Below are 17,586 nucleotides of genomic sequence, written 5' to 3'. Positions count from 1 at the left end.
GGACAATAGCCAGGACAGCCATGACGTATCGAGTACCCATGCTTCCCAGCTGTCTACGTCATTCTCACGGCTTCTGAAGCCACGCAGATGTCAGCACACATAAGCCCGGCTTCACCGCTGCTGTTTGGTGATGATGGTGCAGCAGAGAATATGATGGATTCTTTGATGCATTCTGACAGCGTCCAAGCAGCCATAGATGATGTTGTGGAAGCAAACAGTCAGACGGCACTCCCCAATCAAACCACTCCATTACGTTCTAATTGTAAGTAGACATTCTATATATTTACACCCATTTCACATAGTAAAAACACTGTAATACAACCTGAGGGTGGGGTGGGATGGGATGAGGCCCAGTATCTGTTGCAGAATGTTGCTAGCATCTAGGTGGAAGAAGGCCACTAGCACATTTTGGCAAACAATACTGCTGTTTTTATATAACACTTGACATGGAAGTGTCTAATGTGATTGTTTTTTTTTTGTTTTTAATTACAGTGTACAGCGTTCCTGACAAAAAGAAAAAGCTTAATCGGTCTGAACTAGCGGCTAAAGCGATGACATTGGTGATAGTGGAACATCTACGCCAATTGGATACTGATGTCCAAGCAAAGGAGGATGCTCGCATGGACAAATATTTGGAAGCTGAGAGGCAGAATCAGCAGGCATTTATGTCTCATTTGATGGCTATGCAAGAGAGACAAATGTCCTTTTTAGAACGTACATTTTCCGGTGCTTTCACACACCCTACACCACATCCCCACCATCCCCCTAACTACCCACCCAACCCATATGATCATTACAATAGAGGGGTCAGTTTTAATCCTGGTACGTCTACTAACATCTAACCAAACCAGCCGCCACCAGAATACAGAGGGCCCAATTTTAACTTTGGCAATAGTGCTGCTAGTAGTGACACGCAACTCCTAGAGTCCCCAGAATTTTCCGTATACCGGAATTTGAGCTAAGGTTTCAACTTTTAGTCTTAAATTATTGTTCAAAAAAGTTGCACTTTTCTTTTTTGTAAAATCTTTCAAAAGGTTGCACTCCTGTTTTTGAAATCTTTAGAAAATTTGCAATTTTCTTCTTCTTTTTAAAATCTTTCAAAAGGTTGCACTCATGTTTTTAAAATCTTTAGAAAGGTTGCACTTTATTACTTAATATTTGTGTAATTCCCTATAGGAGCAGTCACCATTTTATACAGTTCCATTTTATAATGTGTCCTATGATGTTAAACTGTATGGGCACAAAGTTTTACGATTGTTCGCTATTCCCAGTTGTCTTTCATTATGAATAACATCTATAAAAAAGATGTGAAATGTATGTACAGTTTGATGCACATTTTCAGCATAATAAAGCAAACAACTGGAAGCATAATAACTGATTTTTATTTTAAATCATCCCTCCCTTTTCCCTTTCTTGTGACCTCATCTCAAACAGCCCAAAAGGTCAGTTTTTAATGACAGCAGCAAGGAAAGACAGGGCTGATACATTTTCAGTGTAAAAGGGCACTACACGGGAATAACCCGGATTGAAGTGCAGTGTAAATGGGGTCTGAGGCAGGGCATGCCCTGGCAATTTCCTGTGTTCAATTTCCCGGGTCCTACCCGGTATTCCTGTGTAAAAGTGGTATTAGAGGCCCATTTAACTTCCCAGCACAGAACAAATTCACTTTTACTGTATCAAAATCAACAGTATTGTGTAGGTAGATATTATTGTACCTACCCTTCCAACCTCTACAAGCTTGGTGATCATCACAATGCTCGAGCAGTGTTCTTGCCAAACCATTCGCCAGAAGTCATAGATCATGTCCTGCTTTGGACCTGTGGTGGAACAATCCTACAGTCAGTAATGTAGCACTTCTTGAACTATTCATTTATGGAGGATTTACAGGTGAAAAGCTAATATATAGATTATATTTATACACACAGATAGATTTAAATACTTGTCTAAATTATGAATTTTGTGTTTACCAACCATATACAAATGATGGCTGCCTTAAAAACACATAATGATCCAAACTTTGACACATCTTCCCCTTAAGTACAAGAACAGTCATATCACATTTTGGGGAATTTTTCATAGTGTTGGGATATGCAAATTAAAATTGTGGGTCCTTTAAGAATCAAGAAGAGACCTTTCATCAACAAGAAATACATGTTTTCTACAATAGAGAGCAACGATGTGATAGAACATTATCACCTTTCTCTATATAAATTATAGGGCAAATAAGAATCCTTGCTATACTACTGTTTTCAAGCACATGCTCACCTTGTGTAGCAATGAAGTGGTTTGATCTGTGATAACCCTACAAAGAAAAATAGAAAAATATGAATATATGCTTTCATGCCGTGTTCTGAGAATATCCCATCATGCATTTATGCAAGCATTGTAATCCCACAAAGAGGGGAGGGGACAAGAAATAGGAACAGGGAGAATGGACAAATGGTGAGTTCCCATCAATTAATGTTTAAACAACAAACTTGAGAAAGACATAAACACATTATATTAACATAACTTTGTAAACGAAGTTCCCAAGAAAGAAAAATGAAGGGTGAAATGAAAAGCCCCATTCTGGAGAGTGATGTCACCAAGACAAGGTCCACTTGGTAGAGAAGAAAATGGTTGGATATATGAAAAGCATTCAGGACTAAAAGTAAAACCTCTGATGATTACATGATATTTGAAACCTACTTGAAGGACTATGAATATGTAATCTGTCGGATTACTATCCTTCACATCACCCAAGTGTTTTTTTTATATAAAGATGACAAAATATGAGATAAAGAGTGAGACAGAAGGAAAATAGAGGAAAACTGACAAGAAAGAAATGATAAATAGAGGATGTATAGCAGAACATAAGAAAGGAATGAGATAAATTAAAAGGACAGAGGGAAACTAAAAAGGAAATTAGGATAAGAAGTGCCAAGGCAATTGGGAAGCAGCTCAGCGTAAAATATACATATTAGAATGTAAATAAGTCCCTGGAAACAGAGTATGCTAACTGGCTTACACCAGAGATCTTATACTCGAGTGCTCGGCCCAGGGCACTGAAGCACCTGGTTATGGGTAGTGGGGAATAGGATCACAAGCTTGATACTCACTTCTCTGTTTATCCGGATCTACCGGTGATCCCACAGAAAGAAAGACAGTGAAAAAGGGCCAGAGATGACAAAGCGGAAAAAGAAAATGGGAAATGAGATACAGAGGTATAAATGCAAAGAGAAAGAAGGGGGAAGATTAGAAAGAGCTCAGTGGTGATAAACATTACAGTTTGGATGACGAAGAGAGGAAGAATTGAGAAGATTGAGAGGAAGAAGATGGAGCCAGAGGTGAAGGAACATAACAATACAATGCACGACCAGTAATGTCAGAGACAGGAGAAGGGTGAAGAAACAAAATACAAAAGATAGACAAAAGGGCAGCAGAGAAAAGAAAGGATAAAGATGCATTAGCGGAAACAAAAAAGAGCAGCATTGTTGAACAAGAAGTTAAATGTATCAATCACTACTTTACATGACATTAGATCGGGACTAGGGAGGAGACGCATCAAAAAGCAGCAATAGTTACAGACAGGGGCAACAATTGTGGCTGGAAGGCTCCTGCTTTTTCTGCAACTTATTGCATAAAAAAATGGTCTAGGAATATCAGGAACAGCACCATAATCAGGCATGTTTTACGTAATGCAATCCACAATACTTAAAAGGACAAACATATTTGGTGATAAGCATGTTCCTGTCATTTACCTAGTAATAGAGGTGAAACTGCACACACCTTTTGAACAGTATTTACACAAGACTTCTATATTAGCATATAACATATTAAACAAATAATAATACATATACTAATGAGAAGCCTCACACTGGGCCTTATTTTGGTTCATTCTTTCTGACAAAATCCTTCTTAGATGGACAAAACCATGTGCACTGCAGGGGGGCAGATGTAACATGTGCAGAGATAATTAGATTTGGGTGAGTAATTTTGTTTCTGTGCAGGGAAAATACTGACTGCTTTATTTTTACACTGCAATATAGATCTCACTTTGAAGTAAAACCCCACCCAAATCTAATTCTCTCTGCACATGTTACATCTGCCCCACCTGCAGTGCACATGGTTTTGCCCATCTAAGAAGGATTTTGTCAGAAAGAATGAACCAAAATAAGGCCCACTATCACACACAGCATTATTGGTAATAATGTTTTTAATGTTTTTTTTTTTGCTTGTTTCTGAATATCTTTGTGTAACACTGACATAATACCCACACTATGGCATACCAATCAAATTCATACCTCTTTTCCACTCACAGGTCTATAAAGGTAGAAGCTCAGTGTAAAAGGGCCTGTGAAAAACAACCTGGGTTTAGAGACCCGGGAATACAACTTGGGTAAGCACCAGGGTCAGACATGGGAAGAAGGAGGGTAATGGTGCACTATAAACAGCACAACCAGATAATTTGACCTAGGTTATGCTTAAAAGGTGTTGATTGGCTGTATATGCAGAGGTCCACCTTAAGGCAGTGTCTCTTGAGTGACATGCAAGGCACACCCAGGTTCAGTGTAAACTCTGGAAAATCTTGGGTCCAAGGTACAGTGTAAAGAGTGTCCAAAAATCTGGGTCATACTGTACCTGGGTTTGTGGTGGAAAAGGGGTATTATAACCCCTTTTCAATTGCCACAATAACTTGGATTATTGACGGAATTGATGGAACTCCCGGGGTCGTTTCATGCAGTGTATTAGACTGTTATCCAACCCAAGTTATTGGTTGATTGCAGAAGTTCACCTCAAGGAAGTGTATGCGAGCGACATGCATGGCTGACCCAGGTACAGTGGGAATGGGGCTGACCTGTGGATAACCCGGGTCCATAAATCAGTGGAGATGGGGTCGTCTGACCCAAGTTGAAATCGTGTCCATAAAACCCTGGTCTAACCCAGGTTTTTGGTGGAAAAGGGCATGGACATAGACATGTAACATCATTAACTGAGTAGCATAGTGAAATACCAATCACACTTTTCAACAAGAGTTTCCACTTCACTGTTTAACACACAATGCTTTTAACCAATGAGCCAACTCATTAGATGAAAACTACCTAGACTCATTTTGGAAACAGAGTTATTAAGCACAAAAGTAATCATGCTAATTGCTGCAAAACACGTATCAGCTGTGCTGTTTTTGGATTATATCTTATGTGCGGTAATTTAAATGAAGTCACATTATATTCTGTAATCACTGCATCTGTGCTCAAGGTACAGCATTCCAAAGTGTCACGCAGAACATAAAATAAACGCTCAATTAAAAATCCTGGCACACAACGTGGACAAAGCAGCTGCGACCTAGTGTACTTTGGCAAACATGCATGTTAATTGTAATGTAAAGGTGTCATAAAAACCCACCATGTTGTCTGGTCTAGTAGTCCCAGAGTACAGACACACATGACAGTGTTTTCACTATGTGTACAGACACAGTTACAGTATATGCCAGGGAATAATTCTCTCATTTTGTCACATGATTCAATTATCGGTATTATCAAACAATAATGAAAGCTATTATGTACGTATTCAATATTCAGTAAATGTAAGTGCTCATCAGTGTAGTAAAACACATTCAAGGCTCTCTGGACTAATTCTCTCATGATGCTGAGTCTATCAGCAGGTGACGGAGTATCATGGGATACGTACAGTAGATCAGCAGATATTGTCCACAGGTGTACCATTCAAAGCAGACCTTTATTACATTATAATTATTTTTTAATCTTTTGGCTTATACATGTATACAGATTGTGCAGACTGCTCCTGCATATAGCAGGGAGCTTGATGGCAGTTCTTGCCTAGGAAAACAAAATCTTGTTTCTGTGCATCAGATGCATTGTCAATGGCATTATAATCCTGACACTGTATCATCCTGTCTTTCTGACCTGTCAACTGCTCAGGACTATGGCCCTTATTCAGATCTGATCGCAGTACAAATGTGTTCTCAAAATGGGCAAAACCATGTGCACTGCAGGTGGGGCAGATGTAACATATATAGAGAGCTTTAGATTTGGGTGAGTTATTTTGTTTCTGTGCAAGGTAAATACTGGCCGCATTATTTTTACTACACTGCAATTATGATTTCAGCTTCAACACACCCTACCCAAATGTAACTCTCTCTGCACATGTTACATCTGCCCCGCCTGCAGTGCACATGGTTTTGCCCGTTTTGAGAACAAATTTGTACTGCGAACAGATTTAAATAAGGGCAAGTATTTGCTCCCTCTAGACTGATACTATTTTAAAAGTATCCATCTCTTGTGTATATTGTGAGCTTGAGGGCCTGATTCAGAGGTGGAATATTGGCACCTGCATGTTCGGCAAGAACGGTACTGTGAAAATATGCTAATGTGCAGACACACCCACTAATGGTGTCTCTAACGGTGTACTAAGACCTTGGTTGTCAGACATTGGTTGTGCTATCAAACCTCAGAGCAACCTAAAGGTTGCTCAGAATGTCAGTCACAATTAAGCCACCACAGCCTTTACAGTTGTGTACAAAGAAGCAAATGCAGACTAAAGGGGCATACACACGTACAGGTCTGTGCTAAGCAATTTTGCTAAGCAATTTTGCTGGTGTCAATATCTCCCATGGAGAGCACATACACACACAGAGATTTGTGCTAAGCAATTTTGCTAAGCAATTTTGCTTAAGCAAAAAAAGGCCGGGTAGTGGTTCGGAATGAGAGATTGCGATCAGTATCTCTCATTCTGTACACACAGAGAGATTTACAGTCATTTTCTAAGCAATCTGACTAGATTTTGACTGCATGCACTGATTTAGTTAGCAAGAGATATTTAATCTCTTGGAGCATACACACGGAGAGATCTGTGCTTACTTTCTAAGTAATCTAGTCAGATTGCTTAGAAAATAGCACAAATTTGCTCCTTATGACACATCCCCGAAGTGGTTCTGGCACACCTGCATTTGTCTCACTATCCCCGGTTACTTCCCACAAACTGTCACTGAGAGTGGGATGTACTAAAAGCAATATGTGCACCAAAGTTTTGGCGCATACACTGCTGAGCAGGGTTATTAGTGCTGCCATGGAATGGACGATGTAGCATATCCGAAATGTGATGCGCAGTACATCCTGACCTGAGTGTAAATGACTTCACATATTAATTGTGGGTTCCATTAGGTTCCATTACAAGCCATCTGCACCATATGCAGTGTGGCTCAGAGGCATGCATAGTACCACAATAAACTGCACAAACATCGGAACTGGGAACACTTTACATCAATCACTAATCCAAGCCATTAGTAGTTTATGCATTATCTGGAATCTGTTAATACTCATGTTAAATATCCCTGATTTGTCACTGGAATTTGTGTGATGGCTACTGATTCCGTGAAAGTTGACTTGAATAGATTACGTTCAGTATTAATGTCTTCATACACCTTATCACTATACAGTAGTAAGCACTCTCTGGATGTACTATTAATGTCTGATACTTACATCAATATAGTTTGCGTTGATTTCTTCTGAACTGCACTCTGCCTGGAGGGGGTGGAGCTGGACTCGGTGTCGTTCATCTGAAAAGAAAACTTTAACAAATGTAACAGATAATTTTGTATACAGGAAATGTAAGCACATAGTATTCAGTATATGACAAGGCCTCTTGTGTACAGCCATTCCTGTCCCTCATGAAACACAGTCACCTACAATTTGGTGGCGCTTCTTGTCTTCCTTTGCCCTTGTCCTTCTTTTTAGACACATCCCAGTCAAAGAAACTCTGAAATATAAGGTACAGCTCTTACGTTTACATATTTATCTCACCAAAGTGACTTATTATTGACTTTTTATAGCATAAAAGCATACTAAATTAAATAGGTAGTAAGCGGACTGGTTACCTCATATTCCTGTTTGAATCCATAACCCTCTGCCACCTTCATCTGGTTTATGTGCTGCAGTAGATCTGCCACACGTACTGCAGGGTGCAGCTGGCCTGTATGGTATGGAGACCCTTTCCTGCCCCCACTGCGCCGTGGAGACCCTCCCAGAAGACTGCTTGATTCTGTCACAGACCCAACACGTGGCTCCCCTAAAGAGAGGAAATGGCAGAGAGCAATGAATACTGCCAATGCTATTACTGTGTGGAACTAATTGCATACACCAACAATAAGTCAACTTCAGATTTTGTTAATGATACAGTATCTGCAGGATTGTAGAACTAACATGTTACACACAGATCAAAGCATACTGTAATATTCACAGGGTTTCATTTATGAAGTGAAGAACTTTGCATCAGAGAATGGGAGGAGCTGGGCACAACGAGTGCCTTCAGAGTAGGGACAAACTGGAATTATACCTTCGCACATGCCCACTCGGCCTGGGAAGAGTGTACTGGAGATCCCATTGACAGACAGACCTCCTGCAGCGCTGGTGAGTGGGAGCAGGAGACTCTACGCTGAGCGTGCCAGTGACAGGGAGACTGCAGCGGTGGGGCACAGGAGCTTTAAAGGCCTGCTGTTAACTTACAACTCTTTCAAATCCATGTCCCCCCTCCTCCCTAACCTTTTCCCCCCTCCTCCCTCCCTTTCCCCAGCCCAGTGCCCCCATCTAACCAACCATCTTCCAGCCTAGTGCCCGCATCTAAGCAAATATCCCCAGCCTAGTGCCCCCCATCTCAACAACCATCCCCAGCCCAGTGCCCCAGATCTCACCAACCATCCCCCGTCCCCAGCCCAGTGGCACACACTATCCCAGTGTCTGTCACCCTGCCCCCCTTCCCTCCCCGATAAGCTAACTTCCCACATCCCACTGCCGCCCCCCCTCACTATATTCTTAATCCTCACCTTCCCAGTATCCAGCCTGTTTGGTCCTGCATTCTACTCTGTCATACTCCTCCCTATTTACTATTCACAACCCATCATTGCCCCACCCACCCACACACCCCATACTGGTGGAGCGCTGGGGGGCCCTTTCAAAATTTTTGCTATGTACCCCAGACAGGTGTAGTTATGCCCCTGAGAAGCACCAGATGGCTAGTCCGACCATGGTCCCGAGTACAAAGTACACACCAATGCATCTACTGTGCAGAGTAATAGAAATACAGTGCAAGATTTCATTTTGTAGAACCAGATTCTGACACAGGCATTTTCCTTTGCATAAGGACTTGCTTCTTAAATGGCTCTGTGCTGGCAGATATACTATACGCTTTTAATGGAATGCATTTGTATAGTGGAACAAACATAATAAAGAACCTTAACACACATAAAAATGTCACATGTAATGTAGGTGATCCCAATTTCCCCTTACTCTCATGATTCATTTAAGCCATAAATAAAGTCAAACAGTGTGCAGTAGTTCTATAGAAGCAAGAGGCAGAATCTGAGGTTGAACATGGTGTGATGATAGGACTTTTGCATATACTTTATTCTCAAATGTATGCATATTTCTAGCTTCGGGCCATGCAGACACTTGCATCTAAGTAAATGCTGGACAGACCATCTGGGAGTAACAGTGCAAAACTAGTGACCTTTACAAACAGGATCACTAACAACCAAAGATCACTAACTACCTTATAGACATAACACCAACACTACAGGTTTTTTTTAACAGATCTCTACATTTATATCAGAACACTGTGAGTAATGGCCTCCATACATTGGGCCTTATTCTAGTTCACTCTTTCTGACAAAATCTGGTACTTATGTATTATCTGGACTCCCATGTTAAATGCACCCCATTTTTTCATACCCCTACTATTCAACTACGCATGGAGTTGATTTTATATAGTGTGGCGAGCGCAGCGAGCCACCGTGCCCGAAGCGTGGCGAGGGGACGCGGTCTCATAAGAAAAACGGAAGTCCAGATATTACATAAGTACCCAAAATCCTTCTTAGATGGACAAAACCATGTGCACTGCAGGGGGGCAGATGTAACATGTGCAGAGAGAATTAGATTTGGGTGAGTTATTTTGTTTCTGTGCAGGGTAAATACTGGCTGCTTTATTTTTACACTGCAATATAGATATCACTTTGAAGTAAAACCCCTCCCAATTCTAATGCTAAGTATTGAGCACTGTCTAAATCGATAACTGCAGGAATAAACCAGCAATTACAATCACTTAATAATGAATACTGAAGACAACATCTGTCAGAACAGTTGCCTTAAATTTGCACTTTCTTCAGAGTACACACCTCGGGAGCCATAACTGTGCAGGAATGTCAGTGCTGCCTCCTCCTGCATTAACTTTGGTTGATCCATGATCTTGGCATGTTCTCTAGGGACTGCTGCACAGGAGTTTTCATGCCGAACTGGCAGGGCAGACTTAGACAGACCCATCGGCTTCCTGTAACCAAAGGAATGACATCTTACATAATCAAAAATTTCCTGTATGCCTTATTTTTACTAATTATGGGACAGTTACCCATATACTGGTGTCACTAAGCACAATCACATCACCTGAATATGGGCCTTATTCAGGTTCAATCATAGAAGTGTAGAAGTTGCTAATTGTCAATTTCCACACTTCTGCATATGGGCAACCCCTTAAACTGGGGTAGTCTAATGGTGATTGGGGGGGTGGGGTGGTGACATCACAGCATGTTTGCGACATTGATGCAGCATTGGAAGGTGGGTGTAGTTTGGACAACGGTAGCATGTCCGGACTGTTTGTGGGGTACACTGCAGTGGCTGATTGTTTCAGGCGCAGCCGCGGCAACACAAAGCATGGTGGCCAGGTTCCTGCCTTCTCCTGCACAGAAGGCTGGCCTATAGATGCAAGCTCTTGGTTGTCCAGCAAAGTGTTTACATCTCTGCAATGTGATTGAAAGATATTGCAATCACATCGCTGGGAGGGCCCCAGCATGCAGGCCGGCCTTTCCCTTTGCTGCTAGTGTAGGGAGTTGTAGTTTTACCATTACTCACAAAACTATAACTCATGCTGGATTAGGCGCTATGTAGCAGATGTACTAAGCCAGGTCAAGTGATAAAGCAGTTATAAAAACACCCCTAGATCATGAGCATAATGATTTCTATGAGAGTGTGCGTGTGGCGTTTGCATGTTGGAGGCGGAAGTATTTTACTCTCTCGCCCAGGTGCAGAGGTCACTGGTCGATTTAGCTCTTTTTTGCCTAACACAAAGCCCTCTGTAAAAGGCATTCTCTAAATGACGGGTCCCATTTAATCCTACACACTATACGTGTAAAGGAAGTAAAGGGTGTGCACTTAGGAGGGGGCATATTGACCCAGCTCACTCAGCAACTCCTAACGTTTTCATCTGGATAAGCGCAAATACTTCATGCTACGAATTTCAACTCTGTGTAAACTTTTTATCATACTCACGGATAGTAAGCATAAGAAAACTGTGTTCTTCTGTGAGCGATAGAAAAAAGAAGTAAAGCATGAGCTTTCCTTATGTTGTATACCGATAGAGAAATTCTGATGAATGAACAAGATATTTGCACAACAGTCTGACAGTCACAACACAGCAATCACCTACCCCTTTCGGACGATGAGAATCACAACTCCAAGCAGGATGATAAATACAACCAGGCCACCGGCACAAATTCCAAGCACAAGCCCCATCTCCTCTGAATGCTGGGGAGCCATAGAAAAGCGGTGACTGTCCTTACAGGGTGCTGCCGTGAGAGTTAAAGAAGTATACAAGCACAGTGATTATTAACTATCCAACTGCTTGATAGATACTGACAAAATATACTGATAAGAATCAACCCAGTCATATACATGGTGGCAGAGTAGAAAGTTCCAGAATGGAAAAGAGTAGATGGAAAGACACTGGATGGAATGAAAGCTGCAGAAGAGACAACAGCAGTAAGAAGAAGGAAGTCAATACAGAGATTACAGTAACATACATAACAAGGGATGAGCACAGTTTTATACTGGATAATATAATGGAGGAGATATGTGCAGTTAACAGTTCATAATAAAAAGAATGGATAATAACCATTAATGAAATAAAAGCCAATAAGAGTTGTGTTTGGAGTTGCAAAAGTACAATGGAATGGAATGTGCAACATTAAACAGATCAAAGAGAATTTTTACCTTTTCTGGCAATCCTAACACAATTAAGACGTGTTTCCTACAAGAAAAAAAAAGAGATTTCATTGGAGAATATTTCTTTTGCTAGAAAGCCCACATTTACTCTTCCACAAAGCATCCAACCAATGTTTACAAATTGTTTTCTTTATCACAACAATCCGCCTGACTATTTAAGGTTGTCTTACCCCACGATGGTGGCTGGCTGCCTGCAGGTAGATAAGATAGCCCTTTCGAGGATCCAGGGGTGGGTTCCAGTAGCCCCCATAACTGCGATTATCACCAACCACAAACGGAGTGTCCCGAGGCAAATCACCAGGTGGAAGTTCCGCTCCTACATAGCTAGTGGCTCCATCCATCTCTGCTTCCTCATATCCGCCTGCTCCAGGGAAGCAGCCAGGGACTCCTAGCTCACGGCGGGAGCGGCGGGAGCTTTCTCCCTCAACCAGTACCTGGTAAAAGCTGATTTACAGAGAAATGCTATCAGAAGTTAGAGTGAAAGAAGGAAGAAAAACTGGTACTTGTTTCCTAGCACGGATCCCGTCGCAGGTGATCGCATACCTTAACTTAAGGTATGCGATGGACGTGACCGACGCGATTTCAGGGCTATTTTTTGCCTTTTCCCCAACAATTAAAAAATCGCGTCCATCGCATCACCATTTTATTTTCACCTGTAGAAGTGTTGGATTTTCATTATAGAAATTGCAGTTCACCACGCAGCACTGACAGGTTCATTGGCACACATAGTGCTCAGAAACTACTAGAGCACTAGACTCACTTCTTCAACAGGTATATAGCTAGCGCAAAGTGACCCGTAAGGTGTAAACCCCCCTTCACGTCCATCGCATGCCTTAAGTTAAGGCATGCGATGCGACCGATGCGACGGACGCGATTTTACATAGGGAACAATGTTAAATGGGCCAATGGACCCGATTTTTCATTGTATACCCACCCTTATGGGTATTTTATATGTGAAATGCCCCCCCATTGTTACCGCCACCCCACAATGAACGCCAACCTGAATCGTGGCGAGTGCAGAGAGCCTGCGAGGGGCGGCGGTACGCGTCCTCCAACCTTTTCATACCCCCACTATCCACGTCGGCGTGGAGCTGATTCTATATAGTGTAGCGAGCGCAGCGAGCCACCGAGCCCGAAGCGTGGCGAGCGCAACGAGCCCCACGAGGGGAAGCGCATTACTTCACAGGTATTACGCGTCCCCTCGTGGGGCTCGCTGCGCTCGCCACACTTCAGGTTGGCGTTCATCGTGGGGTGGCGTTAACAATGGGGGGGCATTTGACCCATCAGGGTGGGTATACAATGAAAATTGGTGTCTGGGGGGCATTTAACATTGGGCCGAATGTAAAATCGGGTCTCAGGGACCATTTTACATTAGTTCCGATGTAAAAATCGCATCGATCGCATTGGTTGCATGCGATCGACCTGATTTTTTAGGACCCAATGGATACAATCAAAATCGCAGGCGCTGTGCTAGGAAACAAGTACCGAAAAACTTTTTCCATATTAAAAAAAAGTCACTGAATAGAGTCGGTCTCTTTTACTATTCCATTTGTTATGATGACACCTAAGGTACTGTGCAAGAGAGTGTCCTAATCCATACAGACCTATAGTACATACAAATATGCACGTGCTCAGAGCTACTCAGCATGGATTATTCCAAGATCCAGCCGCAGAACAGGCGTTTGTGCAACTCTGCATTAGCACCACTATTGTCAAGTAGCGTTCAATAAGCTTGTAAAGCTTACAGCTCAGATTCAGGGGTGTACGCAAACCAGACCATTTTTTTGCAGCTGACCTGTGCATTTGTCTAAGTCCACGGTATTGCAACAGGAGTCTCAGAGAGACAAAGTGATTGACAGTCTAGTGCTAGTAAAAACCCCAAACGTGGATTGATCATTAAAAGTAAATTCCATTTATTGCATATTGCATTCATAAAATAGTATAGACAAAATGCCACTGTGTGTATACACCTTTAGAGTACATTAAAGATAATACAGTCTATAGTCAAATGTTTACATTTCTTGGGGTATGTAGTTTGAAGTTTCCTATCACTACTGTATAAGAGGCAGATATATATAACACTGTAAAGAAGGTAACCTACAGTACAACTAACCTGACAGGGGATCCCCGTCCTTGTGCAGGCCGTAGGAGAACGGTTATGGTGTTATCCGTCTCAGCAATTGGTGCAGGTAGGTCTCTGTAGTCAAAAGCAGGAGCTACAGCAAATAAATGAAGTTAAATAATTGTGAACGTTTTATATATACAGTGTAGTTAAGGGGTAAAATGTATAAATGGGGTGATGTTGCCCATAGCAAAAAATCAGATTCTATCTATCATTTTCTAGGATGAAACCGAGAAATGACAGGCAGAATCTTATTGGTTACTATGGGAAACATCACTATTTTTGTTTTTAAAACCATTGGTAAATTTACAGATGCTGCTTTCTGAATAACATCCTGCAATACTTTATAAATTAGATCTGATTTCATATAATCTGTTAATTTTTACATCACCACATCACTGCTCAAGAAATGTGTACTGCAAAGAAAACACAAACCAAGCTGTAAATCAGTTATTAGGGTCTACAAAATGGAGGTTTCCCAACCAAACCAACAATGGTCTGTGCTAAATTGAGATATATAAAAAAAAATCAATTTACTTTAGAGCAAGGGTGTCAAATTTGCAGCCCTCAAGCTGATGTGCAACTACACATTTCAGCATGCTGTGCCACAGATTTTCCATTAGGATTTGTGGCAGAGAATAGTAGGATGTGTAGTTTAATCCTAAATAAAAAGAAAATCCTGTTGCATTGCAGACAGATGAAAGACAGACCCCTGAGGAAGTCCCAGAAAAGTAATAAAGGGACGAAACGTGTTGGGGACGATCAGTCTACCTCTATTGATCAGATAAGCTTTATTTATTTCATACTAAAATAAATTCAATACTAAAATTTATTTCATACTAAAAAAAATTTTATCTCATACTAAAAAAAACCCTTTGGGTCCATTTTTTTATACTGTATTGTTAAACTCTTCTTCGTGTGTGTCTTATGTTAATAATTTTTTTAAATGATTTTACCAGTTGTTTTTTCCCCCATTGGGGAGCATTTTCGGTTTTAAGGTTCTATTTCAGGAGGGACCCATCATCTTCATTTAAAAATATATATATCCCCTTTCAACCTCCATCCATGTAATGTATATCCATGACAAGCACATTGACAGATGGATTTAGCAAGTTGAAGAGGAGGAGTATATCCAACACTAAAGATACCACTACATGCTGGTTTTATAACAAAGTCCAGTACGCATTTAGTTTGTATATTAAGGATTATATTCACATTTTGCAATAATGTTATAATGCTGAAGGCGCAAGAGTCCTACCACTCACTACCACTACACCTCGACCTAGTGGAAAACAGGACACTTTTGAGAACTTTTGCAGCCACAACGAGATATTTGTTTTTTTTTTCATCTATTTATATATTGTCAATTTTATGTGTACTGATTTATAAGGTAGTAGCGCTTTCTGCATCATCCACACAATACTGTACGTATAAGCCTAAAAACTGGACTGAAAAGTGCCTTGAGAAAGAGTTTGGGAACCATTGCTGTAGGGCGTACATTATGGGTATGGATTATAAGGTCGACAGGTCGACCACTATTGGTCAAGAAGGCAATAGGTTGGGGAAATAAAGAAAAGGTCAACAAGTCTAGATCAACATTAACAAAAAGTGAACACAAGCAAAAGGTAGACATAGAAGTGGTCGACACAGGAAAAGGTTGACATGATTTTCCACTTTAGGGTGTCTATCTGCCGACATGGACACTGTATACGTGTTGACCTTTTAATGTGCTGACAATTAACCAGTCAACCTTTTGTCGATGATGATCTAGACCATGTCAACCTTTTTCACCTTTCAACCAATAGTGGTTGACCTATTGAATCTCGACCTAATTACTGTAGAACCATCGACCGGATAACATACATGACTGTATATCCCAAATACTATAATACTATTTATAATTGTGCATGATGTCTTAGAAATACCTGAAATGTTGGTTGTGAGCTCAGTAAGAGCGCTCTGTCCATAGCCTCTGCTATTACGTGCACGCACACTTAGTAGATAGGTGGTTCCAGGGTGCAGGTTGCTGAGGAGATGGGACGTTTCATTGGGAGGTTTACAGATAGTGGAACGTGGGCCTGGCACACTCACTCCAGGATCTGATGACTCAATGATTTGATAACTGAGCTGAGAACATAGAGAAGAGGAGATATCATGTGAATTTATCACACAAGTAGTTATCTATATATGGGACTATACATGGTAAAGATGGCAAATAATAGACTATGCAGATCATTAACAGACGCATTTGAATAATTATCTACACAATATAAACAGCAAGCTAAAATGATGGCTCAATTCATGAACCAAAACTATACTGCCATGTAATATCAGGAACCTGAATAACCTAGAAGAGCAGAGCAAGACAGACAATTGTAGAAAAAAAAGATTAATTACATTAATATGTTTTTGTTAATTAATAAACCATGTTTAAAAACAAGTTATGTATTGATGGCATTTTACATTGTTTCCTCAAGACCAGCGTACAGTGTCATTTTATCTTGCATTTGCATTTGCAGCAATGCCCTCCAGCAATCACTTAGCAAGTGGCAAATCCATGTTAAATCAAACCAATGCCTTCAAACAACTGGAAGGAGGCCAGCATATGCCAGTGTCTAACACACATCACAAACCAGAACCTAACATTTACATATGATTCATAGGGAACCTATACTGTATAAATATCAACCTCATATTGCGTTAGCACTCCATTAGGCTCATCAGGTTCCTCCCAAGAGAGAAGAATTGCATCATCCACCGGGGTGGTGACAAGAGTCTCTGAAGCGATGCCCCCTGGTACTGAAATACACATAAGTAATTTTAGTAAATAGATAGATGTATATTTGTGGGTAATACCATAACATGACTCTGACTCATAGACCCATATTAAATTCCCTATGTGCCACATACAGTATTACAATAGTGGAGTAACCCAACATCACTCATTTCGCTGTGTACCTTTATGGGGTTCAAATTAAAATTGATGATGTTGGTGTTGCAAAGTACTACTCATTGTTCAAATGCCATCGCCTACGACTGAATCACTACCATAGTTGTATGAAAATATTAAAGCAAAACTATTTTTTTATTACACACCATCCTCCTGTGTGTGACAGGTCACCTCCTTGCCCTCCTTTCTACCCTCAGGGTTGGAGATGACAAGGCGACAGTGGATGGCACTGTATGGTGGTAGAGCATGGAGAGTGTAGTGGCTGGCTCCTCCCTCCACAGTTACACAGTCTTGCAGATTGCTAGCTTCGTGGCTGTAGCACAGTGTCACTGCGTAAGTGTGACAACGGGTGATGTTGAAGCCGATTGCTTCCCAATGCAGAGTCAGCTGCCGTGGCTGCTCCGCTGTGCACAAAAGGCCTTTAGGTGCTCGCATGGGCTCTTAAAAAAAATAAAATAAAGAGTAAC

At 41.2% G+C, this 17,586-nt stretch overlaps 1 protein-coding gene across 7 annotated transcripts in view; it reads right to left on the bottom strand.

Annotated features, from left to right (window-relative positions):
• The window catches only part of PTPRU (protein tyrosine phosphatase receptor type U), a 132,211-nt gene that overhangs the window by 25,798 nt on the left and 88,827 nt on the right, over positions 1 to 17,586 (bottom strand). For 2 of the 7 annotated variants that reach the window (XM_083173464.1, XM_083173467.1), the window contains exons 8-22: positions 17,266 to 17,559; positions 16,859 to 16,968; positions 16,095 to 16,296; positions 14,161 to 14,263; positions 12,218 to 12,491; positions 12,036 to 12,072; positions 11,473 to 11,611; positions 11,316 to 11,345; positions 10,169 to 10,320; positions 7,877 to 8,067; positions 7,689 to 7,758; positions 7,482 to 7,570; positions 3,099 to 3,116; positions 2,266 to 2,302; positions 1,720 to 1,817 (exon numbers count right to left, since the gene is read on the bottom strand). In XM_083173464.1, the coding sequence (XP_083029590.1) occupies positions 1,720 to 1,817; positions 2,266 to 2,302; positions 3,099 to 3,116; positions 7,482 to 7,570; positions 7,689 to 7,758; positions 7,877 to 8,067; positions 10,169 to 10,320; positions 11,316 to 11,345; positions 11,473 to 11,611; positions 12,036 to 12,072; positions 12,218 to 12,491; positions 14,161 to 14,263; positions 16,095 to 16,296; positions 16,859 to 16,968; positions 17,266 to 17,559 (1,844 nt within the window). The remainder of the gene's footprint in view (positions 1 to 1,719; positions 1,818 to 2,265; positions 2,303 to 3,098; positions 3,117 to 7,481; positions 7,571 to 7,688; positions 7,759 to 7,876; positions 8,068 to 10,168; positions 10,321 to 11,315; positions 11,346 to 11,472; positions 11,612 to 12,035; positions 12,073 to 12,217; positions 12,492 to 14,160; positions 14,264 to 16,094; positions 16,297 to 16,858; positions 16,969 to 17,265; positions 17,560 to 17,586) is intronic. The other 5 variants (XM_083173465.1, XM_083173466.1, XM_083173469.1 and 2 more) reach the window with 5 other exon arrangements.

This window comes from Crinia signifera, chromosome 2 (assembly GCF_055691185.1).
Source record: "Crinia signifera chromosome 2, ASM5569118v1, whole genome shotgun sequence".
NCBI lineage: Eukaryota > Metazoa > Chordata > Amphibia > Anura > Myobatrachidae > Crinia > Crinia signifera.
The sequence above is the reverse complement of the archived record's forward strand: the minus strand, read 5'-3'. Positions and strand labels throughout refer to the sequence as shown.